Source organism: Fundulus heteroclitus, chromosome 5, assembly GCF_011125445.2.
Source record: "Fundulus heteroclitus isolate FHET01 chromosome 5, MU-UCD_Fhet_4.1, whole genome shotgun sequence".
In the NCBI taxonomy this organism is placed as follows: Eukaryota; Metazoa; Chordata; class Actinopteri; order Cyprinodontiformes; family Fundulidae; genus Fundulus; species Fundulus heteroclitus.
Window position 1 is genome coordinate 37,344,342 of NC_046365.1, and position 27,536 is coordinate 37,371,877.

A 27,536-nucleotide genomic window follows, 5' to 3' on the forward strand; every position below is an offset into this window, starting at 1 on the left:
GATTGCAAAGTATTTTTTCCCTAGAGCCCATTTGTGCTCAGTCAGACTGGATTGAGCAACAGATTATGATCAAACACCGGGCCTCCTGTCAGGCAAAGGACGAGTAAACATTTCACTCAGGCACATTAAAGATTACACATTACATTTTGTTATGCTATAATACCCGCTTATGGTTTTGCACTCAGAAAATCTTTACACCCTTGTGTACACAACACAGACTGTGGGTCAGTATCATCCATGCAAATCAAGTATTGTTGGGCATACAGTCTAAGTTGCACTGTGAGATATGAATCAGAAGAGTACAATTCTGAATAAATCTTCAAAAAGTGTTGCATGTTGCACTGTAATTGGTCTCTGAGGTCACTGAACATCACAAAAAAAAATTCCACACCCACACGGTTAACATCATGGTCTGTGAAAACCTTTCTTCAGATGAAACTGGGGATTTTTGTTTTGTCAAGGTTGAGTGAAATTTGCAAACAGCTCCAAACAGCAATCAGGTCTGATCCAATTCCTTCAGGTGTCTCCAAGAAAGCACAGTTGGTCCAAATCAAAAACAGATTTTACAAAAATTAAAGTTAAACAAATTCCAGAATTCAATCCAGCAGAAACTCCAACCGAAGAAGATTAAATGCTGCAACTGAATCCAAACGTCCTGTAACAGATTATTAGTTTAGGAGTGGTAGTATTAGTCATAGTATTGGTACTATAGATACTTCTGCAGCTAGCTTATTCCATCTTTGCAATAAAAACAGTTTTCAGTAGGATGGACAGACGGAGCGGGGCGACAGTGGAGAGGAAAACTCCCCTTTAACAAGACGGCCTCGATCGACTGGGCGTTAGAGAAGACAAAGCAGAAACACAAAAAGCATAGAAGCACACATTGATCCAGGAATCCTATGTTATATGGGAGAGCCAGATGATCTGCCCCCCCCCCCCCCCCCCCCCCCAGATGTCACAGCTAACATAACGCCAGACCAGGTGTACCTACTATGAAGGGGGGGGGAAAAAGAGAACTAAAAGTTGAAATAACAATAAACAATACAAATCGGAGAGCAGTAGGAGAACTCAGCAGAGTAAGAGAAATAGACCCTGATGTCCTCCAGCAGCCTAAGCCTATAGCAGCATAACTATAGAGATATCTCAGGGTAACATGAGCCACTCTAACTAGAAGCTTGGTCAAAAAGGAACATTTTAAGCCTAATCTTAAAAGTAAACGGGGTGTCTGCCTCACGGACCAAAACTGGGAGTTGGTTCCACAGGAGAGGAGCCTGATAGCTGAAGGATCTGCCTCCCATTCTACTTTTAGAGACTCTAGGAACCACCAGCAGACCTGCAGTCTGAGAGCGAAGTGCTCTGTTAGGAACATACGGGGTAATCAGAGCTCTGATATATGATGGAGCTTGATTATTAAGGGTTTTATATGTGACCAGTATGCCCTGTGCGCTCCTCTTTTTGGAGGTTTTCTTGGCATGTAGGAGACCCTGGGGAAGACCCAGAACTGGCTGGAGTGACTGTATATTCCGTCTGACCTGGGAACCCCTTGGAATCCCCCAGAATGAGCTGCAGGATGTCACTGCAGAGAAGGACGGCTGGGTTGGTCTCCTGGACCTATACCCCCCTGCAACTCGATGTCAGACAATTGATGGATGAATTTTCACATTAACATATATATATATATATATATATATATATATATATATATATATATATATATATATATATATATATATATATATATATATTATGATTTATCACAGTTTCTATTAGGTCTTAAAAATCTGGAATTTAAACCTGGGTGTGTACCCTTGAGAAAGCCGCTGTGTATTTCTTTGTTGCTTTGTTGCGTGACACGAGGCATATTATAGCAAAGTAAATATTGCAATCAGTCCTTTCTCAGTTGTCAATGGCAATACAGATGTCGTGATATTGGGCAACTCTATAAATGTGGATTTAACGTGGCTCTCCCCATAGAGTACATTTCTAAAAGCCTGAACCATCTTGATCAATCCCACTCTTTGAGTCTTTTACTCGAGGGGTCTCAATGTCATCAAAGACAAAACTGAGATAGTCCGGCTCACTGTCGATAAATTGGTAAATAAATATTAAATAAAATTATAAACACACCCGTAGCGGCGGATTTGCCCTGGTTCCAACTTTAGGCATATTCATTTTCCTATTTTTCTTTTTTAAATCTAAGCGAGCGTACGGAACGTTTAAGCGGAGGCACGTTTGCTCCCGAGCCGCTATTCATGCGGACAGCTGCGCTGCTCAGTTGGATGTTTGCATGTGTGATTCATTAGTAAAATAAAAAAAATCAAAATAAAATAAATGCTCGTGGTTTGATCAAGCTTAGTGTTAAAACTCTAAATATCAACAGACACAGGGCTAGCCCGCCGTAGCGACACGGGGAGCGGCTGTTTTTTTTTTTTTTATCGGTGTCTGTTTGTCGTCAGGACCGCTTCTGTTTACAGGCTAGCTGCCGATGGACGTCATGTTCGGGTTTGCGCGCTGCCAACATCAGTAAGTCCTCCGCTTTTGGCTGCGGCTTCATCCCAGATACCAGCCTGCTGGACTCCGACTCTGCTCTGAAGTAGGTGCTGAACGTTTCCTTAAAGCTAGACTCACCCAGCCAGAAAGCAGAACTACAAGTTCTCAATTAGGGGGGAGGGATAAAAACATATATGAGATTATGACATTAAGGTTAGACAGCAATATGTGTGCTTGTAAATTTACTATAAAACACGTCCATCCCGTTTCACTTCTGTTTGAAACCTGAACTGAAACCGAATTAACCATTTACACCAGCTACAATGTTAGTTTTGACGTAGTAAGTCAGCAAGTGAGCAAAGCATATTAATGTCACTTTTTATTATTGCAGATTAAATGTCAGATTTCTCTCCACAACCAACTAAAAGCTGTGTGAAACCTTACACGGTGTTGGCAAAGCCAATAGTTAAAGCATGTTTTATCAGCTGCAAACCTATATTTCACCTCTTCTTCTTCTGTTAGGGATGCCAAATACCAGCGCAAGACCCAAGCATGGGAGGAGGGCCCGGAGGCGACGCAGAGTGGAACCTGCCAGAGACCAGCTGGTGTCCAGTTCCCTGGAGAGCGCACAGCAGTGTCTGCTCAATCAGGATTATGGAACAGCTTTTGTGCACTACCTCCTCGTCCTCAACCTCGCACCTGTGTTCAAGGATTTTGCACAGGTAAAGCCTGGTTATAATACTTTAAACACTAGTCTGGGTACATGCTGCACTTATAATCAGTTTATGGCTGTAAAGTGCAGTATGAATATGTTTGATTGGACGGAAACATTAAGTTTTGATTTTGTATTTTTTTTTTTTTTTATGATAAAAAAATGTCCTGGTGCCAAAACACATGGCTAAGATCATTAAGCTTAGTTGTCATAACAAAAAAATAAATACATAAAAATAGAATAAAATCTGCTGTATTCAGTTCAGTTTTATTCTCCTCATATCAGTATACATATCAATACTGTACATTAAGTATCAATACTCAATTTACAGATTCAGACACAAGAAAAACTGAAACAAGAATATTAAAAAAAAGTCAAAGTAGAAAAGGAGCAAGAAGAGTAAAACAATTATATAATTTTTATTATTTTTTAATATACTTTATATAAGATGTTCAGTTAAGTTTATCATCTAAAATTACTTTTGAAAATTTAACTTCAGATTTCCTTTCCTTCTAAGTCTCCACCTGTTAACATAGTGATCAAGTCGTCTTTGTTTTGGCAACCAAAAACTCATTTATTTTATTTTATTCCAATTCAAAAAACAACAACAACAACTTCATCCTTAAAGCACTTCTTGACTTTAGTCCACCAACTATATTTTTATAGTAATTTTTATGTTGTTGGAACAAAACATTTTTATATAATCTTTGAACAAAATAAATTGTGGTCTGCTTCACAAATGGCTTAAATCATTAAACAGAAATGTTAAAGTAACAACAGTAAACCTTGTAGGGCGCCCTTTTTAAAATGTCTTGGAGCTCTGAGTTGTTTTTTTCTTTAAACTATCCAAACTGTCTTAATTAATTGCTCAACCAATTATGAATGATGTGGCTAATCCCAAAAACTTGTTCCAAAGCACTAGATTTTGTTTTAAAATGACCCCTGTTAAATTGCAGAATTTTGCAACCTCTTGCTTTTTTTGTTGTTGTTAAATTTTTGATGATCCATAAACAGTTTCACTTAAGGCAGTTTTAGATACCAAACCCATAGCTGAATGGATCATATTTACTATGACTCTATCCTGATACTCAAAGCTGCACCGCACGACCCGCGCTGGATACACCCACCGCTGTCGAGTGTTGGAGAAGTAATTCATGAATATCAGCTGGCATTTTTATCAGACAAACTTTCGCCTCAGTTTAGCCTAACATTGTATTTTCTGTCTAGTAATACAGCTAATTAAGAGGTTCCTAGGTAAGTTTTTACTGGTAAGTTTATGTGTTGAAGATTATGACGAGGGTTAGTGCCACATGGTCAATTCTTCATCCTCTGCTCGCTCACTTCACCATATGTAAAAATGCGTTTGTACATGGTTCAGCGGAATTAAATCCAGTAAGCTCGTTCTTTCAGGACTCCTTCAGGTTCACTCTCTTTAAATGGGCCGAAGAGCTGGACTCTGTGGGCCGGATTCAGGAACTCTTTGACTGTTACGAGCAAGCGCTGGAAATTTTCCCTGCCGACGAAGTCATCCTCAACAGCATGGGAGAACACCTTTTCCGGTATGCTGCATAACAGTGCGGGGACACGTGCGTCAGTATGTGTGTCCTATTGTCACAGAGCCGCGCTCAGTTCTACATGATCTATATCTGTACTGTGTGATGCAGAATGGGATTTAGGGATGAAGCCGCGGGCCATTTCCACAAGGCCTTAAAGCTCAAACCGGACTACCCAGAAGCCAGAGAGAATTTCTACCGCGTGGCCAACTGGCTGGTGGAGCGCTGGCATTTCCTCATGCTCAACGACCACGGCAGGAACCGCAAGTACCAGCAGGCCATTCACAAGGCGGTTCAGAGCGGCTGCAGCACCGTACTTGATATAGGTACTGGCACTGGAATCCTTGGGTGAGACACTTTCCATCACAATTTGGAGACTTGTAAATTATTATTATTTTTTTTTAAACTTGCTGTTCAAATCATTAACTTAGTTGCCTCCATCAGTTAGGTTTATAACTGTGTTAACAAAAAGTCCGGTTCTAACTCCTAGTTTCTGTCTGTGAAGTATGTGTGCCAAGAAAGCAGGTGCTGCTGAGGTGTACGCCTGCGAGCTTTCAAAGACGATGTATGAACTGGCCTGTGAGGTGGTGGCCGCTAACGGGATGGAAGGGAGCATCAAAATCCTCCATAAGAAGTCCCTGGACATGGAAGTACCAACGGACCTCCCACACAGGTGCAAATCCTATCACATGTTCTCGACATTCTTGGATTTTTTTTTAAAGGGCATTGCTGCTTGAGTTGACGTGTTCCTCTGCGCCCAGGGTCTCATTGGTGGTGACTGAGACAGTCGATGCGGGGCTGTTTGGAGAGGGCATCATAGAGAGTCTTATTCATGCCTGGCATCACCTCCTGCTGCCTCCAGAGGTGACGCTTTCTTCCCTAAACAAAGTTCAGGAATCACAACAAATATGGCCTGGCATCTCTACTTTGGTCTCATTTGTCAAAAGAGCGTTGTTCTAGAAATCTTCTAGTTCTTTCACTTGCATCTTGGCAAACCTAGGCCATGCTCCATGTTTATATTTTTTGTTCAGAGAGAGTCTAAGTCTACATTCACACTGCAGGTCTTAATGCTCCAATTTTTTGCTGAAATCTGATTTTTTTTTTTTTTTTTTTTTTTTTTTTGTTGGGTTGGCCATTTATACTACTATTAAATGTGATCGGCATCATACTGCTGTCTGACGGGTTCAGGACCGCAAAGTGACCCGCACGGGCAGATAATAGTAAAGTAATGGTGAATGTAATTGTTTCTAGAAGTGTTTAATAAGGATTTGTTTTAAAAAAAAAAACTCAGAAAAAAAACGCGGATACCTAATTATTATTAGAAGGTTGTTGCGCCACGGGAGCCGATATTAAGACCACATCATAGCAAGACGAAGTAAGGTAACAAGAAAGCAGCACAGCTGTTAATGGTCTTTTATGGAGCGCTAACTGCTGCTACAGTGTGTGGATGAGTAGTGAGAGACAGCACAGTGATGTAAAAGATGGATAAAATGCGACGTGTACGTTCAGACAGCGGGCGCTTTGAAAAAAAGTGGCACAAATCTGATTTTTTTGGGGGGTGAAAAATTCGGAATTGGGCCGGTCATACTGCTGTGAAAACAACAGATATGGGCAAAAAGATCCGATTTGGGTCGAATTTCCCTGCAGGGTGAACATAGCCTAGGAATTTCTCTCTTTCAGCTGTTTCAGCCTAATTCTGGGATTAGTAATGATTGATGTTTGTTTCTGCTTAGTTTGGTCTGAACATGCACCGCCTTGCTCCAATAAACTGCAAAAACCTTGGCTGTCTGCAAAAAAAAAAAATAGAAAAATCTATGAAGCAGAAATGGTCATTGTGCACAGATGTGATTTGTGCCGAGACTCACATTTGACTCATTTGCTGTAGAGGGGTGATGGTGAATTCAGAGGAGATTCTACCTCAGGTCGAGTCATCCCTGCTGGAGCCACTGTGTTTTGTATGGCTGTCGAGTGCCTGGAGATCCGCCGCCATCACCGGTAAGCTTCCCGCTTTGACACTAATCATATCAATTGCTTCGGTTTTGTTTTAAATGGTTCTCTTGTGCTTATAGCAGCATAAACAGTGGATATGTGCGTTTGCAACAGCAGCAGCAGTGATATCTCTCTGTTTCACTGTTTTGGTTCAGGCTCTGTGCTGCAGAGGTGGGGGGTCTTCCCATGGCAGCCGCAGGGGAGCTGCGCAGTCCGGTGAGCTGCAACCAGGAGCAAGATGACTCCACGGAGCCGTACACCACAGAGAGGCTCAGCCGGCTGCCCGGGGGGTACAGAGCGCTCACAGAGCCGTTCACGGCCCTCACTATAGACTTCAATAACGTTCAGGTGTGGGGAAAATCACTTCTCTTTACCTAAAAACAGACTTTGTATAATCTCAGTCCATCTTCCAAGTATTTCTGTATTGTGGTTCAGCAGATTCCCTTGGAACATTTCAGAGGCCAAAAGTAACTTCATGCTGAAAGGCATGCCCTGTCTGTTTAAAAAAAAAATGATTGAAAAATAAAAAAAATCTACTCCATTTGGTTATGACTAACATTTTTGTTTGTTTGAAAAATGTGCTGCTTATGTAAATTAAAATATTTTGTCTGTTCCTTAAAGTGGATGAAGAAAGTTTAAACTGATTTAATTACCTTTATACTGTTATATAATATATAATATATGTTATACATACTGTTATACTGAACTGAAGCATTTTTAGATGGTTTGTTTTCTAAATGTTACTCAAGATAATGTATCAATTTAAAGTTGAGGGAACTTTTATTCACTCGCTCGTGCTCTGCATAACCCCCCTCCCAAAAAAAAGACCTTTTCCTTGTAGTTAAAAGGTTTAAAATTTTTGAATGGAGAATTACAACAACCGAATGAGCGATTAGTGTTTTGTGAAAGTAAAACAAGAGCATCGTTGTCTGTAAAAATCCATTTCATGTAGCGTCATAATCAACCTTCTGAGATCTATTTTAGTTTTGAATCCCTGCCAAAGCCTTGATGGTCTCTGTTTTGACTCTGATGGTTCTGAAACCTGCAGGAACTGGAAGGCCTGAGCTCCAGGGAAGTCCGGGAGATCCGGCTGCCCGTTAATCAGGGAGGAGAGCTGGATGCTCTGGCTGTGTGGTTCCAGCTCCATCTGGACGAGGAGAACAGCCTGTCCACTGGACCGGAGGAAGACACCTGCTGGGAACAGGCCATCTACCCGGTCCACAGTGCAATGAGTAAGATGCAAAATCAAACTACTGCAGGCGTCTTCATTATGTAGGCACAGCATAAGTTTATTTTTATCATTTAAACCTCTTATTATCATCCAGTCAGTGCAGAGAAGATTTCAAGCTTTTATTGCACTGTCATGAAAATTGATAGTAACACTAGCAACTTCTCGACATTTATATCTGAAGATGTTTTAGAAATGAAAATGCTTGATGCACTCACTGATTGCAAGGTTTTGGACAGTTCTACATCCATTAAAATAAAAAAAATCCAGGTGTCCTTTGCATAGGTCTGGTCATGGTTAACTGGATATTGTATTTAGTTATTTAAATAGAGTTTTGTTAAAGACGTTAAAACACTCGCCTAATTTCCTAAAGCAACCCGTCTATGCATGGTGATAAAATAGAGAGAAAAATTAAAGCTATGATTGGTAATCCTGTTCAGAAACACTCAATTATATTGGGTGAAATGGTCTTTCCATCCTGAAAGTAGTAAATACATTATGTATTCAGAAAAAGGAGGTTTAAAAATCTACGGAAGAATTTTGCAGGACTGTGCAAAAGTTTTAAACCACTTCCAGCGTCTTTACAAGTTTCTTTTGGACTTGTTTTGATTGAAAGGCCAGAGTTAAATGGATATATAAGACACATGAATATGACTCCCTGAAATCATCGGTAAACAAATAGAAATGTTTAACATCTGAACGACATTTGCTAACTTGCAAGGGGGGATAAAAATAAAAAATATTCTGTTAATGTAAAAAAACCATTTTTTTGTGATCCAAAATTTGCAGTAAAGGTATGACATTAAAATTAGATGACTATTTTAGTATATTCTGATTCCTAAATGCCCCTAAAGGCTCTTTGATTTACTGACAGACGATGAGCTGCAGAGTTTCTGGCATTAGACGACATGTTCTGATTGCAGCTGCAGTGCAGACCAGACCGGACAGCATGTCTCTTCTCTGCTAATCAGTTAAAACAGGCTCAAACATTCGTCAACCAGTTGTTAAATGCACGCCCTGAAATTCTGGGCCACACTTTAAGGTTCATGAAATTTTAATAGCCAGTAAATCTGCATTTTCCCAGACACCTTTGACGAGGTTTGAAATGATGTGAACAGATGGTGTGTCAGTAGGAACGATCAGAACCTTAAAATAACCATTTACATATTTATTCAGTAAACAACTTAGTAGTGCATAATTGTGAAGTGGAATAAAAGTATTTGATTTTAAAAATGTTTTACATATAAAAAAATCTGAAAGTTGGATAGAAATGTATTTTCTAGTTGCCTAATTAAATATTTTTAGAACCACCTTTTGCTGCAATTGTAAATTAAAAGTCTTGTTGAGCTTTGCACTCCTTTTAAAGTGAGGTCAGACTCAATGTTTTAAATCTTGAATCTACAGATTCTCAGTTAGAAATAGATTTGGACTTTGACTGGACCATTCATGAACCGGCTTTACATAAATAATTCTGTTTAGGGTCGCTGTCCTGCTGGAACGTGTTTGGCAGCCGTTCACAGATTGTCTTCCAGGATCGTCCAATAGTAAACTGTGTCCATATTTCTGGCAACTTTGACAAGCTTCCCTGTTTATACTAGAGACAATCGCCACACCATGATGCTGCCACTACCATGTTTAACCATGCTGGTGGGTTCAGGTTGATGTGCAGCGTTGGTTTTCTGCTACAGATTGTGTTTGTAGGCTGTCTGGTGTGCTCCTTGAGCTTCATGATGTAGGTTGTTTTGTGTGTGTGTGTGTGTGTGTGTGTGTGTGTGTAGAAATTTTTATTAAATCATATATAAGTTATTAGACAACTTTGTTTTGGCGTATCACATAAAATCTGAGCAAAACACATTTAAGTTTGTGGTTGAATTGGAAATATTCCAGGAGTATAAATACAGAAATACTTACGCTCAATGTATATCAAGGACTTTTATTTATTTATTTTTTGCTGTTATATAATCAGATTAAGCTAAAGGTTTTTTTTCCTGTTCTCTTTTTGAGGTTTTGCACTAAAGCCACGAGACGAGCTGATAGTTGACGTCTCCTGCCGCGACGCCTACCTGAGACTCTGCTGCGTCGCTGTCCTGAGAGACGGACACAAAATCTATCTCGACAAGCGCGTGGATCTACAGAACCCTGGGAAACCTGCGCCGAACCCGAACCCCGAAGTGGAACTGTGCAGCGCATTAGCGTGTCTCCAGACTGGTCCGAGTGAGCCCGAAGACTTCTGTATGCTGGAGTGCTCAGAGATGGCGCTCCTGAACAATCAGGATTACCACCAGAGCTTTCGCCTGGCGCTAACCAAGCTCCTCTCCGAACTGAAGTTTAAAAACGGGAACCCGAACACGGGCGGTACCGCCGTGTCCGCGGTGGATAGCGGTTTACGTTACGTGCTGGATGTGTCTGAGGGCTTCTCTCTGCTCTCCCTCATCGCGGCGCGCCAAGGTCAAGTAAAAGCCTACAGCTCCGTGGAGAAGACCAAGCAGCAGAACGTCCTGCGGAGACTTGCTCAGGCCAACGGGATCTCTGAGCAGCATCTAGAGTTCTGGCTGAACCACACAGAGGATGAGCAGGGGGTCCTACAGCGGCCGTCGCGGGAGAAGCTGTGGACCGCCATCATCCTGGACTGCGTGGAGACATGCGGGCTCATTAGGCAGAAGCTGATGGAGAAAGCTTCCCTGGCCAGGTCAGCGCTAACCACCTTGATTAGAGTGTTTTTCCTCCATTGGTACTTTTTGTAACTATGTAGTCTCGTCAAAATAAGAGCAAACCGTGTGCCTGAATGCTCACGTTGGGTCGAGAAAGAAAACGGCACGTTTTTCTATTTCTCTGCTTGAACTTGTAATGGAGCTCATTCATTGTCTCCGGTTTACAGTTGTGTCTTTTAAAAATAAGGTGTGACGAGGGAACGTTAAGTTCCTTTTGTTCTCCTAATACTGAGATTATCGTGTTATTTTCAGGGTTTGTTATTATCGGGCGAGAGCCTGGACTGGTCGCCAGTCCATAAAAGTTGTCTACTCATCTTTTAATCAATAGTTTTAAAGTTTGTAAACCTACTTAAAAAATGGCTAAATAGGAATCAGAGCTGAGGGACGGTGAAGTGAAAATTGTGTGGCAACCTTGTGTTGCTTCACTTAAAGGTTTTTTTTTATTTTATTTTTTTTTTTTTATCAAGTTTCTCTTGTTATCCCTGTCAAGGTTTCTGCTGGAAGAAGGAGGGCGCATCTTTCCAGGGAAGATCGTTGTGTATGGGATGCTGGTGGAGTCCGACACGCTGCTACTGGAGAGTGCCGTGCAGGGCCGGGAACCAACACTGGGATTTAATATCGCTCCTTTCATTAATCAGTTCACTGTGAGTATACATGTCAACTGGATGTAACTTTTAAAATAATGTTTACTGTCCTTGTAAAGGCCTTAAACTACATTTTTAGTTCAACCTGCCTTTTTGAAGTTTCAGTCGGCTGGTAATCGGTCAGGCCTGTGAAGCTGACATTCAGGGGATTTTGGTCACAAGTTGACCATCTTGTTCCATCTTTAAATCTGAGTCAGAAATATTTTTTTTTTTATTCATTTAAATGTTTTTCTATCCTGCTATAAATGATGGGGTAATGAAAACACATGAAGTTTGTCTAAATGTAAGGAAATCAAAAGCATTAGTGGCGCTTTAAGTCCCGTCATGTCACATTTGATGTTCCACTGTTTTCATTCAAAAAGATGAAGGATATAGAATTGAGCTTTACACTAAAACAGGATACATTATTTTAGAATCAGAATGAGCTCTGTTGGCCAAGTTTATGAACACAAGCAGGGAATTTGACACATCAAACATGTAGCATGCAGAAGTGAGTGAGTCTTAATCTGTGCAGACAGAGCATCTGCATGGTGTAGTAAGAGATAAACCAGTGTTATTACTGGACCATCATTAGATTGTTTCTCTGCACAGCTCCAGCACACTGGCAATCTTGAGCTTGAACAACAGTAGCGGTGTGTGTGTGTGTGGGGGGGGGGGGGGGCGTGAATACAGGAGCATAACTGACACTGCTATGATACTTCTCCTGCCTGTGATTGGTTGTTTCTGCCCGGGAGCTGTGTATTTCTGCAAATGGATGTCAAACCACTGGGAGAAGCCAGAGGAGCTTGATGTTTTTTCACAAATTATCTATCTCATGTCAGGACATAGTAACAGTTTTACCTAATATGTAAAAAAATAAATAAAAAACTGAAGCTTTAAAGGAGCTTTAAGTAAGATATTCAGTGTAAAATCAACCAAGATCATTATTTTTTACCCAGGATGGAAGTAATGTTCCCTATATACAATCGGTCTTCTCCATCAACGATTTCTTAGTCACGGTTTTCTCTTTCAAAACTAGTGGTATGCTCCGTTTTTACTTCCTGGTTCCTGAGCCAATCATACGAGAGTTCCCAGGGTTCCCAAAACAGAGCACAGCATTTTGTATTTTATCTTGACAAAAGAGCAGCAGCCTGCCAACATGGAAACCAGTAAGAGAAGCGGACCAGAAATAGAACAGTACAACATCATATAGCTGTGCTGTGGAAGTAAAAATTCACAACAGCAACACACTGTTTAAAAACTGCAAATTAGATTGTTGTTATTGGCAAGCTGATTTGAGCCACAAGGTGCCAGTATTACTTATAGCTCCTTATAACAATCCATGGCAGCTGGACTTAGTTAGAGATCAAATCTTTAGAATATTGTGCCAAATATGTAGGAAGGTGATGCTGAGGTAGTTTTTACAGCTGTGTATTTTCCTAGGCCATTTAAACTTAAGGCAATATTAATTGGTGTGATAGGAGTATAACTAGCATACAAGCTGCACAACAGTTTCACAAAAGCCTGAAAGATTTTAATAGAATAATTATGATTAATACGCTTGATGCTTGGGAGATGATGCTAAAAGACACAGGAAGTAGAGATTGGCTAAGAAAAGTGCAGTCGGTGCATTTTCCACCATTAAGGTGATGTCATTAAGTTTAACTTGAGAGAATTGAGATGTACACTCACTGCCTTACTGAGTGTACCTTTTAGTTTTGAAAGGAGAAAAATGTGACTAAGCCATTGTTGCTGCAGTTAATTTAATTATCCAATTTAAAAACATTTATATAGGATATAAATATAATTTTACATCTTGATTATACCTTATTTATAGTTGACATAGACCAAATGTTAGAAAGTGCCTCATTTAAAACTGTTGATGCTGACAGATGCAACATGTTTTTAAACATTTTTTCTACTTTGTGTTTTTGGATAGTCTTACTAAGCTTGGATAATTAGCAAATCGTTGTACATTTAACTGGATTTCCTGTGGTTTAACACTATGCTGTTTGTGAAATGTTGCACTGTAACAACCCTACAAAAACATAGCTTAACTAATTATTTTTCCTGTTGATTTCATTTTTATTTATTTGCAAGGGATTGTCTGAGACTACTGATGTCCAGGATTATGTTTTCTTTGCTCCTTTTTTGATTTATGCTCCCCAGCTGCCAAATTCCTGTGAATTCGTTGTCTTTATTTGGTCTGGAAATCCTAGTTTTCCTCCAGCTCCATGTTTGTGCTCGTAATTCTGCCGAACTCTCGTGGGGATGGCTGTTTTTTTCTGGCAGATGTCTACAATCTTCAAAGTCCTTAGTGGTCGGCACATCTCAGCTCAAACTGTCACACAAGACACAACGCACAGCTTTGCTCCATTTGAGAAACTTGCACCAAGCACCACCAGCAGTGGACTCTGCAGCCCACACCACCTTACAGGGAGTTGAGAAACGCTGTCTTTAATGCTACAGCTAAGAAAACAGCATAATTCTGCTACCACTTTCTTTTCTTTTTTACTATAAGTATCGGCTTCCTGTGGAGAAGTCAGGATAGTTTGTCAAATGTTAAAAAGGCCTAGGGATTAATTTATGATCAACAATACATACTTGTTAATAAGGAGATTAGACTCATGCAATGGGAATGCTTTATTTAGCTTCAGTTTTCACCTAGATTCTTCTAAACATTCTTTTTATTTTCATTTAGGCCAAAAAGCTTAAATGTTTGTCTTGTCCGACGTAAAAATAATAATAACTGAGAAACCATTTGGCTTGTCCATGTGGGGTGCTGCAAATTTCAGTCAAGCTTAAAGTTTTTTGGTCAGGTTTTGTCCTCACTCTGTGATTAGTGACCTAATGGTGTTCCAGTTGTTTCCAGTTAGAGATTGGGTTTCACCTTGTTAGTTCCTCTACACCCCATCCAATTTATTTTTATCTGATGGTGACAGTTTGGGTCAGATGTTTGAAATTTGGGACACCATCCCAAGTTTGCTCTGGTCCAACAGGACAATGATCCCAAGCAAACATCAAATGTAGTTTTGAAAGGTTTATCGTTTTCTTGAAACGCTGACCTATTGAAAATGTTTGGACTATGCCTCAAAGCGGAGTCCGTGACAGGAAATCAAGAAATTAAGATGAATCTTAATGTTTGCCTTAAAGAGTGGCCTGAAAAAGAAAAAATCCGGAAATATGCGAGACATTTGTTTGGATATAAAAAAAAAAATCAAAATTACAAGACATTTAACTAAATATGAATACGAGCCATTATGTATATTTTTGCCTTTGTATAATTTTGCTCTCATGTAAACGTTTCCTCCTTGTTTTTGAAAGCATTTGTCATGTTGTGCAGGTACCGGTTCATGTTTTTCTGGACTTTTCCACTCTGGAGTGCAGACACCTCAGTGAGGCTCTGGAGCTTTTTGTTCTCGACCTCATGGAGGCCATGGCGAACTACACCGAGAGGGAAGTCAAGGTAAGACTGCAAACTCAACACATCCATCACGTCCAAAGTGTGGCCTGGAGGCCATTTGTGGCCCCTGTACTGATTTTGGGATTTGGTCCACCAGCACAGGTGGCTGATGCAGATGGAAGATTTTAGTTTGTTATTAGGGCAAAATAATTACAGAAAAGTTAAAATCCTAGAATCAAAACTGTTAAGTACAACACAAAGTATTAATTTTTTAATTAACACACTTTTGACATTCTCTTTATCCAATGACATTTAATTACTCAAATGCAGACTGTGGTGCATTAAAATCTGCTTTGAATTCAATTATTAAAATTGGCTAATTACAGCAAGTGATTTCAAAGAACAACCGACCCAAATACTGTTCTTATAACAGTAAAGTGTCTTACTGTTAAAATTAAATTATTCAAAATAATTTGCAAACCAGATGAATACAACAAATGAACAAAACCCTTTTTTGAATGTTGGATCTACTATAATTTACATTCATTCTGTACAAAAAAAATCTGACTAACTTACTTATTTAAAATGATCATATTTTGTAGAGCAGGTAAAACATTAACATAATTATTTTTGGTTTAAAACAAAAGTGTTCATGTATTTGGCCCTCGAGTTCCTTTAACCTGACAATTTTGGCCCATTTATCATATATATATATATATATATATATATATATATATATATATATATATATATATATATATTTTAAACACTTTAAATCTTCAGGTGACAAAATGTCTTCAGTGATCTAATGGACATTTTTTTTAATCCATTTCATTTCCCTGAAATCATTGATTCGTTAGTTCTGTAATTATAAAGTGGTCTTCTATCTCACAGGTGCAGGCCATCGCTGGAGGCAGGATCACCGCCATTCCCTTCTGGTACCAGATCCACTTGGACCAGGACGTCAGTGTGAGCACCCTCAGCCGGACCTCTCACTGGAAGCAGGCCGCCGTCGTTCTGCAGCAGCCCCTGGAGGTTCACGCTGGGGACTGGATCCGTCTCGCTGTGAAGCTTCACAAAAGCACCATCTCCATCGCTGCTCATATAGACGACGCTCCCGCGCAGATGGACTGAACTGACGCTGTAGCGTTGTTTTATACGTTTTTAGCTGATCGCCGTTGTTACAGTTTGTGGGAAATCTGATCAAATATTTAGCTGTAGGCTTTTTTTTTTTTTTTTATGTAACGCCAATGTTTTAATGGTCAGATGATAGATTTAGTACCTGACCTGCATGACAAACCTTTAACTGCCCTCGTGACAGAACTGCTCCAGAACATTCTGATGTAGCTGAAGCTGCGCGGCGCACATTGTCACTGTGCGCGTAAAAATTCACGGTGGCATTTAACTTGTTCTTATGGACCCAGATGTTGTAAAGACATTTCTATCTAGGAATACTGTTCACCAATGCACGTGGCATTTTCCCCTAATACACACTGAAAATGCTGTTTTTGGTCATTTGATATTTTGAAAAGCAGATTTGACATATTTCAGTAAGGTTTATAAAAAGGCAACGTGCATGAGACACGCACTGCTCAACGTAAAGTAACAGTTTTTGATCAGATTATAATTCCTACATCTGGCATATTGATCTGGTCAGTTCAGCAGTAGACGGGGTTGTTCATCACCGTCGGCTGTTCTGCTGTCAACGAAATCAACACCAAGGGGACCCAAAAGGACAACGATACAACCCCAAAAACAGGAAGGGTCCTGCAGGTGGAGGTCACAAACATTTTCCCCCCTCCTCATTTCTTCTTGACTGCTTTTCAGTAGTGCTGCACTTCACCGGGGTCAGAGTCATTGCTGGTACCATGAGGCAGTACCTGGACCCTACAGAGGTTGCACCAGGCAGTCCTACTCCACCAGGATGGCTCATCGATGAGGGTCATTTCTGGGATTGCTGTGTCTCTCAGCACAGTCTGAAGTTACTCAGTTATTTAACACATCAGCAGGACCGGTCTCTGACATTAGAACCAGACTTCATGGGGGTGGTCTGAGGGCCCGATGTCCTCTTATAAGGCCCGGGGCTCACTGCCAGACACCATGGAGTGGACTGGTCTTTACCAGAGAACACCAGAATTGGCAGGTTCAGGGTTCCATGGAGGGACACACAGACCTGTACAGGATCAGCAATGGCACCCATACCGCCATTAGGTGTTGGGATGAAATCCTCAAACTCATCGTTAGGCCCTTCGCTGCTGCATTGGGTCCTGGGTTCCTCCTGGTGCATGATAATGGCTGCCCTCATGCGGCAAGAGTGTGAAGCCGGTTCCTAGAGTAGGGGTCACCAACCTTTTTTGAAACAGAGAGCTACTACATTGGTGTTGTGGCATATAAAGGGTTACCTGTACTGATCTTTGAAATAAAAGGAGTCAGAGTTCCCCTTATGTTTATGAAAAATAAACACCTGTTTCATACTTTGTTATAGATATTTTCATTTTTAAATCTATATAAATGCAAGTGTGAATAAACAGAGTAACAGAGAATAAAATAAAAGTTTTAGATGCAGCTCACTGGTGGATAGTGCTGTTTTCAGAACAGGCTCGTGGGGGCCACATGTGGTCCCTAAGGGGGCTACTTGGTGCCCGCGGGCCCCATGGTGGTGACCCCTGCTCTAGAGGATGAAGGAATTGATGCCATTGACTGGCCTCCACACTCCCCTCACCTAGGGCTCAGTGATGCCCTAATCAGGATCTGGGAGCAGATACCAGGACACCATCCGTCCTCTCATAAGAAGCCTGGATATTGTCAGGCATGGATATGAGAAGGTGGGGGCCACACTAAGTGCTGAGGACCATTTAGAGCTGTTCAATGACATTTCAGCAAATTAGACTAGCCTGCTGCATCACCTTTTCAGTTTCACTTTGACTTTGGATTAAGCTCTCTGTAGGCTGATCATTTTTCATCAACTGATGCATCAGAATGGAGATCCAGTCAGACTCATTTCTAACAGCAGTATATATGATGTCAAACTTGTGTATTATCCTAAATAAAACTGTCAACAGCCTCAAACAAATTCATGTTCCAACTACCATATTAGCAAAGACTGTTTAAGGAAACACAAATAGATTAATTTGTAACTATGAAAAAAAGGAAAGTAATTTAAACTGGTGTTGATCAGATTAGCTAAATTAATGGAAAACGGCCCCAGGAGGGAAAAAAGCGAGATTAAGTTGTACAAACCGAAGCCGTTGCACTCTTAACTACAGGAGCTGAATTCTGTAGGCTTTAACATTCACGTTAAAGGTTTTCTGACACCTTCATTAACATATTTACAGCCGACGTCATCAAGAAGCTGCGAGTGCATTCTGGCAACAGAAGTAATGCAGTACACACCAAGTGTGTTAATCTTGCATGGATGTCAGCTTTTTATTTATTTGGTCTAATTTATCCATGCAGACAGTTTGCATGCAGAGAGGAGAAAAAAAAAAAAGGTTGGCTCTGTACTTTGTTCCTTTACTTAGGAAATGCTTGATGTCCTTTTGAAAAGTTCAAAGGCTTTCTTGAAAAGTTTAGTTTGGGGCGTTCTTGTGCTTTAAGAAACGTCGCCTCCTTTTGGTTTGATCCGTACAAGTCGAGCGCATCCTGATAAGGAGACCGTTTGAAAGCTGCTCATCTGTTAAGACACTGAAGCGATGAGACAGAAACACGTTACTAACAAACGAGGAATAACTGCAAAGCTACAGAAAACAAGTCGGCCCTTGGATTAGACATGCTCCTGATGTTTTCACGGCTATGACGGATTTTATTGTGAGGACTTTGAGGCACAGTCATTTAGTCATACAACATAAAACATTAAAATGTGTGTTAATAACAAGCCACATTAGACCGAAGCCTTGACGGGACATTCTTACAGCCGTCATTAACAGAAAAATGTCTTGCTGCTTAGGCTCATCTGAATCTCCTTAGTGTCATTCGTTTACCTTAAAGTCTGAGTTACTTTACAAAGCGGTGGAACTGGGGCCTGCCCAGTCATGTGACGCCAGTCCAGCTTAAGTGATGACTATGAGATCGGCCTCTTCTGGTTCTTTGGTGTGATTTGTCCTTTCGTCGTCGTGGGTTGAGTCAGTTTCATTCTCTAAACCTTCCTCCCACGCAGCCGAGTCCAACCCTGCGGGCGCTGACAAGGAATGCGGCGCGGGGGTTCTTCCCAGCCCCTCGTACTGACCTTGGTTGCTTGCGGCTTCTGTGATGGCGTCTTGAGACGCCGAGGACAGAAGCCCGGATCGCTCGCCGTCGTTCTGCGCCTCGCTGAAGTAGGACTTCTTCGGGCGCCCCATGACCGTCCTTCCTGGAAACAGATCCACAAAATACACGTTGAAGCGCGTTTCAAAGCTCGTCTTCAAAAGATGTCCGAAGAGCAGGTGGGTCTGAATTAGAGCGGCGCCGAAAAGTGAATTTATTACAACAATTCAATTCTAAAAGTGAAACTTGAGTAGATTTATTACATACCAAATCATATTCAGCAGGTAAAGTAAGCGTTGAACACATTAGCTTATTAAATAAGTTAATATTCAACATTCTCGGTGAGGGCTGTGCAATTCTGCCAAAAATATAAATTATGACTTAATTTAACCATAATAGCAATTTTGTCTGCATTGACCACAAGGGAAAAATGCCCTGTAGATACAATTGTTTGTAAACAAGGGCTATTTAAAACATTATTAATCTGAATATTCTTATTCAAAAGAAAAGCTTGTTGAGTTAGACTGTTGACATAGGGTGCAAACAAGTCTATGTATTGAACAGTTTGATTGGTACTTAATGCTAATGTGAGATTCCTGAAAGTTTCTGGTAAAAAAAGTATTGAATATATAAACTCTAAAACAAGTAAGATAATTAGATTATCTGACTGCTGCAACTGTCTTCCCTTCCAAGTGGAGGAAAACCTGCTTTAAACATATTACGGACACCTAAAGGACACGTCTTATTCATTAATTGTTATATAGCCAAAAACTGCAGACCTCTGCAATTTGGAAATTGCTTCTTTATTTTTTTTAATTCCGATTATATTGCAAATGCGATTAATTGTCCAGCCCTTGGTTGAAAAGAATATTAAAGGTTCTTGTCAGCCATCAGTAGAAACCCATCCAGTCCACTCATGTATTATTATTATTATTATTATTATGAGTCTGGGGGATATTCACAAGGTGTTAACTGGGACTGGAGGTAGTGCTTGTAGACTCAAAGATGTAACCAGAAATTGTGCCACAACTGAGGAGCTAAGCCATTCCTGGACCAAAGAATACGTCAGCAGTGTCATATCTTGGCTAAAGCATCTCATCATGATTGAGGTGACCAAGTATTCAACTCACACCAAGCAATAGCTTCTAACGGCTCAGGACAGTGACGGGTAGGTTACTGATTTGCATCTGATTTAGAATTAAGTTTGAGCCAGCAGAATTAACTAAATCTACTGGACAGGTGTGGAAACGTTTTCAGAAAGAACTGAATGAAAGTCCGGTTTTTGTTTTGGAGACTGAATTTTGGGGTTTTATTACCTTTAAGCCATAAGCATCAACATTTCAAGAAAGGCTTGAAATATTTCACTCCATCTGTAACAAACCTATACACAAGCTTCCCTTTTTGAAATGAGTGACAAATATTTAACTTATTTGTGACATTTTAACTTTAACATTTTAACACTTTAACTTTTGACATGTACCTAAATTTTACAATGCATTGACAAACCTTTCAGTAGGCCCACGTTTCTGGATTAAAGGTCCCTTTTTATTGGTCTCCACTAACAATCTAATGTTCTGATAAAGTTTTCTGTAGTTACAGGCCTCAATCCTGAAAACTACCAGAAATATGTTCCTGTAACATGCAACACCCTGTATAATTATTCTACACAGTAAAAAGTTTAACTTTACAAACTGGCTTATGGAAATAAACTCACTTTTAGATGATTTTCTTATTTACTGAGACAAACCTGTACATTTATCCACCCCTAAGGACTCACCGACATTGCGGACTTGTTCAGAAATGTCCGCTCTGACATCTGAGATGTCCCACATGGCCATAAAAGAGTCAAAGCAGGAGACTTCCTCTGCCTCTTGGGTGTAAGGCTTGTAGGTGAAGCTGAAGTGATGCGCGATGGCGGCGAGAAACATCTCGACACAAATGACGAAGTCCTGCAGAAAACATAACAGCTTGGCAGCTTGTTTGACAGCAATAATAAATAATGATCAGGAGGCTAGCATCACGGATACCCTATACCTGTAAGCCGGTAGCTACCGCCTCCACGCTTTGCCAGTCCCACGTACGTTTCTCTGAGATTATTCCCACTTTAACCAGCAAAGCAATCAGCACAGCTTGCCTGGAAAAGTTTACAAAACCTCAGTTTCCTCAAACAAATCCTCCACACATCAAGACCAAATAGGACCACGGAGGTGAACACAGCTGGATTTACCAGAAAGAGACGAACACCACCATTTTGACACACAGGAATTTTCCCACTGGTTGGATGGGACTCAGCTCGTCCCTCAGGGCCCGGTAGAACAGAACCAGGCAGTACATGGCAAACTGGAACCAAAATCAGACCAAAAAAATTAAACTAGTCCAAAAGGCGCGCAGCAATTTTACATCAATAAAGACATAAAGCTTGGCCAAGTCATGATTACCAGCTGTGACATATTGTTGAAAATAACCAGGTACGTCCAGGCGTTTTTAAAGCTAAAGTTGCCTTCGTCGTAGACGTTGCACAGCTGACAGATGCTAGGAGGAAACAAACGCACAAATCACTACATCACACACGGGATCATTTTAAGTTAACGTTGTGCCGAGAGCACAAAGCTAGAGTTTACTCACAGAGCGATCACTGTTGTGACGGGCCTTACCACAGTGTACTGCAGCACTCCAAGTTTACACCGCAGCAGCAACACCCTGGGTGATCAAAAAGAAGAAAGAAATCATTAATTCTTAAGAGGAGCCCAAACTACCAATGGTGAGGAGCGTGTAGACAGAGACGGGTCTAATGAGGTTTCGTGAGGAGCTGCCCGTCTTTCCACTGATCACTTGGAATATTTTAGGCTAACTGGTGTTTATTTCAAGATGTGTGGGCAAAGTAAACAGCGCACAGCTAATTTGGAAAGAGGGTTCTTTAAAATATAAATCTTTTACACTACAGGATAAATATCATTGAGGAAATATCACATGGTCCTCAATAAGTGTGAACTGCTGCCTGAAGTCAACAACAGCAACAGGGAAGCCATCTACAAGAAAGGACAGAGCAGACTGTACGTCTGGAGGAAGCTAAGATCCTTGAAGGTTTGCAGCACCATGCAGCAGATCTTCTATAAGTCTGTTGTTGAGAGCGTCATCTCCTCCGCCATCATCTGCTGGGGCAGCAGCATCAGAGCCAGGGACCTAAAAAGGCTCAACAACCTGATAGAGAAGGCCGGTTCTGTTCTGGGGACAACTTTGGAACTTCTGGAGACGATGATGCAAAGCAGGACTTTGCATAAAATCAAGAAAATTATGGAGAATCCTGAAGATCCTCTTCATGACATTGTCGTTGGACAACAGAGACTCTTCAGTCAAAGGCTTCTTCTGATTGGTTGTAAAACGGACCGCTGCGGGAGATCTTTCCTGCCCACAGCCATCACCATCTATAATAACGCCTTGATAAAATGAGTTACATCAACATTTTATTTTCCTTTGGGATATATAAAGTATTTAATTGACTTGAAAAATAAGACTTTAGGGGCACTCTGAAATTTAAACTACTTATGTGTTACAGTAAAGGTCAACAGGTAAATTATTAACACGATAACATTTCAAATACACCACGCATTCAGGTAAATTTTTAATATAGTCTGTATTTTAACATCTTATTACGCTGAGAAGCATCGTGTTTCATTTTAAAAACGGTAAAATCTTATTCTTTGATTGAACTCACTCTCCCATTGGCCAAGGTGGGCAACAGCAGAGCGGGGGGAGGTGCTTCTGCTGCTCCTGGACCTCCAGCATCATCACCAAGCTGGGATACTGGCGTTCCAGGTAGTTCAGCAAAAAGGTCATGAAGTTATAGATGACATAGGCTTCGTAGCATTCTCTGCATGTGTCCACATAAATCGCAATCCTGGGGTATTTTAGTGCAATCCACTGCAAAGAGCACAAAGAGTCAGATGAAGAACTACAAACTGATGCAATGTCTGCAGAAAATGTAATGTTTCTTGTTCTTCAGATACCAAAGAACTCTGTATATCCCAATAAAATGCTATTTTTTTATAATGCTATTTGACTCACGCTGTCCAAGCTGTAGATTGGGACCATCCACAATATCCTAAAATAATAATAATTAAAAAAAATGAATATAACCAAAACCACAGTTAAGAAAAATAAGTCTTGAGAGATTTTTTTTCTTTTGCTGCAACCACAATTTACCTGATAATAGGTTTCTGGAGCTCTGGCTGGGTGTAGTGCACCAGATGCTGGAGGATGCCCCATAATGATATAGGTATGGTCATGAACACAAAGATCCCAGCAATGAACCATGCTTTGTTATGAGTTCCAACCTGTTATTAGAGGCAGAGAATAAGACTAATAAAAATACTGTCTGCTTAGTTCTCGTTTGCTTTCATGTAATCTAGACTAGCAAGGTAACAACAAGGCATGGGCTGGTTGCTGGTCTCTAAAGTATACAAAGGCAGGGAAGACTGAGCAGGGTTGAAAAAAAGCCAGCCCGGTAGGAATAGAAGCTGTAATAAAAATGCATGTAAAGCGGGTGGAAATGAGCAGAGCAGCGCCAAATAGAGCTGATGTCAGAGGGGCTACAGACAGCGGTTCTGTGAAGGCCTCGGAGGTTGGTAGACAACTTTAGTGAACATACGGCATCATGAAGGGAAAAGAAAACACAAAAAAGCCCAAGGATAAAAAGAGATTAATAAAATGGTTCATAAGATCATTGAAGAATGGTGAGAGTACGACAAAATAGCAAACATACCAACACATGGCCGTCCACTCAAACTGAAAGGACGACATACAGCAAATACTTGATAAAAGGTGCTATGATCAGATGAGATCAAATTTCAATTAAAAAGGAGGGGTGGAAAACTAATCCTGCACATCACACTAAGATAGGGCTGGGCGAGAAATCAATTTTTATTTATTAATTAGAATTGCAACACATGCAGATTTAATTTTGGGGGAAAATTTAGTTTTGCCAATCCACTCACCCTGGGCTTCCATGAAACTTTGGACTAAATCAGTTCTGAAAGGGTAAATTGTTGTGGTAAACGTGTGAAATGTTGAATATATGTTTTAGGAAAATACATTGTCAAAATACTCCAAAGAGGAAACTTTTCTTTTACCTTAAGACAAGGCACTTTCATTTCTTAATTAATTTTTTCTTTAAGTTTGTATGAAGTTACACCAGTGAAGTGAAGCTAGTTCTTAGATGAGTAAAACAACTAACAGCAAACATTCTGTTATATTTTCAATGTTTATTTATAAGCATATTTTAAAGCTCAAAATAAGTTGCATTTTGAATTCAGTTCAACTCGCAGATGAGATTACTGAAATAAAAGTACGTTTTTAAAAATAATTTCAGCACTTTTCTTATGAAGCAAAAGGGAAGAAAATCGATGAATCGGATTTGGTAAAAATAATAATAAATACAAATTGTACACTTTGTTTTTAAGCCATATCGCCCAGCCCTTCACTGAACAAGCCATAACATGGTGGAGGGAGAGTCATGCTGTGCAGATGGGTTTTTCCAGCATGAATGGGGACACCGGTCAGGGCTGAGGTGAAGATGGATAGAGCTAAATACAGGACGGTCCAGAAAGAAATGTCAAACTCATTTCTATATTGGGCCACTTTGCCACCAAAAGTCATTAAAAGGGCCGCTTGTACCTGCATAGATGACACTTTTAATTTCAGAATTTCATTCCAATTCACATTAAAATGTTTAAAAAATGCACAGTAACATAAAAGTAGCACCCTTAGGCCCAGTTTATACAATTTATCTGCAAAAAATAATAATAATATTGGGATGAGTTACACTTTAAACCCATCATTCTGTATCACTTTTTTCTTTTTGGACATTTCTGGGTTGTTTTAATGTGTTGTGGAAATGTCTATTGGCAGGATCCTGTTACTACACAGTAAAAAAAATAAACATTCACTACAGGAGGCACAGTTCTAGCCACTTTATACACTATGCCTCTACTTTATGACATGATATGCCTTTTTCTGCCTCTTGAGGGCCAAATAAATTGCCTTGACGGCCCTTGAGTTTGACACATGTGTGTCAGAGGCGGAAATCCTTGGGACTGGGGCCGAGGTCACCCTACCTTCTATTTTTAGTTCAGATCAAAGAACCTTCACCTGTATGAAATGACCTAAGCCTAACTGAGCATCTGTGGTGAGACTAGAAACGTTAAGTCCACGTCTTCATCTGATCTAGAGCCATTTTGCATCGAAGAGTGGTTCGCAAACTTTAATCCGTAGATGCGCAAAAGCTGGAAAATGCACCAACCTTTGACTTTTGCAGCTCCCAGATGACGAGCGGCAAGACGACTATCAGCAGCAAAATATACAGGATCACAACCAGCGGCCGAATCCATCTTCTCCAGTCCCGGCAGGAGAAGGGCATGTTATCATGAAGACACCGCAGGGCCTTTTAAAACAGGCCGCGGATCCAGTAACAAACACGGGAACCTGTAGCTAACGCCGTTACCCGCTACAGCGCGTATTCTCCCGCTGACATGCTCCCGATGTCTCACTTGTTACCACCGCAGCCCGGTCTTCTTCTTAATACCTTCACTAGCACAGTGTTCCGTCTAAAGGGACACCACTGGTGTTTAATTAAAAACTCATGTGACCCAAGTTTGCTAACGTTAGCTCGTCAGCTGATTCATGTAAACAAACCGAACGGACGAGCCGTGCTTCCTGGACGACTTAAAGCGACCACAGGCTCACAAACAAGTCCGAATAAAATAGGAAATATAAACAGACGCTTTAAAATTAATAGGCATTAAAGTCCATTAACGGTGGTAGAGTGTAAAAGTTTCCGAACAAGTAGAAATTGTTACTGCGCGTTCTCTTCCGGTTGTTTTCGGCTGCGGCTCCGCCTTCAGTTTGATTGGTGACTTCTTCTTCTTCTTCTTCTTCTTCTGCGTCTTCTTCTTCTTCTGTAAACTTTAAAGGCGGTTTACAAGCGCTGTGTCTTACCGCCATCTGCCGGAGTGGGGTGTACTCCACAGAAAATAAAATAGTTCTAACTTACAATAAATCAAAAAAAGAAAAAAGAAAAGAAAAGAAAAGAAGAAAAAAAGATCTCAGATAGTTTTGTATCCTTTAAATACTTTTCTATTGTAGAAAATGTAGGGTTAGTCCTCCATACCTTAAACCTTCCAAATGTGCTGCCCTCAAGCCAGTTCAAAGAAATAGCACAGCCTTCCAGTGAGCTGAATTTAAAATGCTATTTTATTCAGTTGCTTTTCCTTTTTAATAATACTTGTATTAATATAGATTTAGAAAGGACAAAAAGCATTAAAACACCTTTCTGTTACGTAAAGTTAAGGTGAGCTTGGTCCTACAGGTAGACCTTCGTATAACACGTTACCGATGAAGTAGCTTCAAAAAGGTTGGTGACCCCTGCTCCATAAACTCTGGCTTAATATATTAATTATAGATAGTGGAAGTCTTATTGCCCTCTCTTTCTCTTGTGTGTTCTCCGCATTATACCAATAATTGGTGAACGGTTTATATTTCTCCACAATGTGCACAGGTTCCTATTGGATGTTTACCTATAATATTTAACCCACTGTTTAGACTGGCGTGCCCAATCCTTAGTCGTGTTATCCATACTTCTTCTACCCTCTTTGTACTGTCTATCTATCTATCTATCTATCTATCTATCTATCTATCTATCTATCTATCTATCTATCTATCTATCTATCTATCTATCTATCTATCTATCTATCTATCTATCTATCTATCTATCTATATATATATTTTTATATATATATATATATAATTAGAATTTTAATTGCTGTTTTACTTAATGGGACGCAAAATTCAATTTGAATTGCCTTGATTGTTTCTTTGGCCATCACATCCATGGATATAGAATAGAAGTGAAGTTGAAGTGAACCTCAACACACCTATGTGCCAGAGCTCGTATGATTTTTTTTATTTTTATTGATATATTATACATATATAAGGTAATTAACTTCAATTAAAGGGTGTTAATTTGTTGATTTTCCGCTTTGAATGCAGTTAAGTCATATGTCATAAACTTTGAGTCTGAACAATATATATTCCAGTTTTTCTGGGTTTCACCTCCTCTACCCAATATAAGGCCAGTATAATTGCTGTCATCTCTGCTTAAAAAGAACTGATAGATGATCTGTTATTTTTTGTTTAGTAGTTAGTTTATATTTGAGGATATATAGTGGCTGCTACCTGTCCAGGGTGTACCCCGTCTCTCGCCCTTTGACAGATAGGCACCAACAACCCTTGCGACCCCACAAGGGATAGACGTGTTAGAAAATGGATATAGTGCCTCTCCTGTTTTGCACGTTTCTTTTTTTTTTTGCTCAAAGTGAAGCTGCTGCTTCATTGCAGGGGTTATCCGGGTGGGGTGATGGTGGGGGGTGGGTTTAGATGGTTTTGATCTGGATTGGGCGTCTCCCTTTGAGGGTTTTCCGGTCACATCCCATGAGGAAACCCAGCGGGAACAATTTGCCAGAGGTATCTAGTCGGGCCTGGGAACGCCTTGGGATCGGCCAGAATGAGCTGGAAGATGTCAGTGGGGACAG

The 27,536-nt window shown here is 40.4% G+C and overlaps 2 protein-coding genes across 4 annotated transcripts; one reads left to right on the top strand and one right to left on the bottom strand.

Moving 5' to 3' along the window:
* Positions 1–2,223: 2,223 nt before the first annotated feature.
* On the top strand, positions 2,224–17,183 carry prmt9 (protein arginine methyltransferase 9). Of its 3 annotated transcripts, none has more exons than XM_021316599.2 (13): positions 2,230–2,597; positions 3,013–3,212; positions 4,613–4,761; positions 4,867–5,103; positions 5,261–5,428; positions 5,517–5,619; positions 6,641–6,750; positions 6,900–7,092; positions 7,793–7,976; positions 9,977–10,661; positions 11,174–11,327; positions 14,650–14,772; positions 15,604–17,183. In XM_021316599.2, the coding sequence occupies exons 2-13, from the start codon at positions 3,015–3,017 to the stop codon at positions 15,841–15,843; spliced, it is 2,544 nt and encodes an 847-aa protein (XP_021172274.2). In that variant the 5' UTR covers positions 2,230–2,597; positions 3,013–3,014; the 3' UTR covers positions 15,844–17,183. The 3 variants fall into 3 exon arrangements, with proteins under 3 accessions (XP_035993429.1, XP_021172274.2, XP_021172273.2); XM_021316598.2 differs by having other exon boundaries at positions 2,230–2,593; XM_036137536.1 differs by lacking the exons at positions 14,650–14,772; positions 15,604–17,183 and adding an exon at positions 13,599–14,092 and having other exon boundaries at positions 2,224–2,593.
* A 1,307-nt stretch (positions 17,184–18,490) lies between these two features.
* Positions 18,491–25,863, bottom strand: tmem184c (transmembrane protein 184C). Its single transcript, XM_012862902.3, has 10 exons — positions 25,250–25,863; positions 23,155–23,285; positions 23,017–23,053; positions 22,667–22,872; positions 21,577–21,651; positions 21,390–21,483; positions 21,179–21,291; positions 20,986–21,085; positions 20,729–20,900; positions 18,491–19,057 (listed from the first exon to the last, which is right to left on the bottom strand). Exons 1-10 carry the CDS (start codon positions 25,364–25,366, stop codon positions 18,759–18,761), a joined length of 1,344 nt encoding a protein of 447 aa, XP_012718356.2. The 5' UTR covers positions 25,367–25,863; the 3' UTR covers positions 18,491–18,758.
* Positions 25,864–27,536: the final 1,673 nt, after the last annotated feature.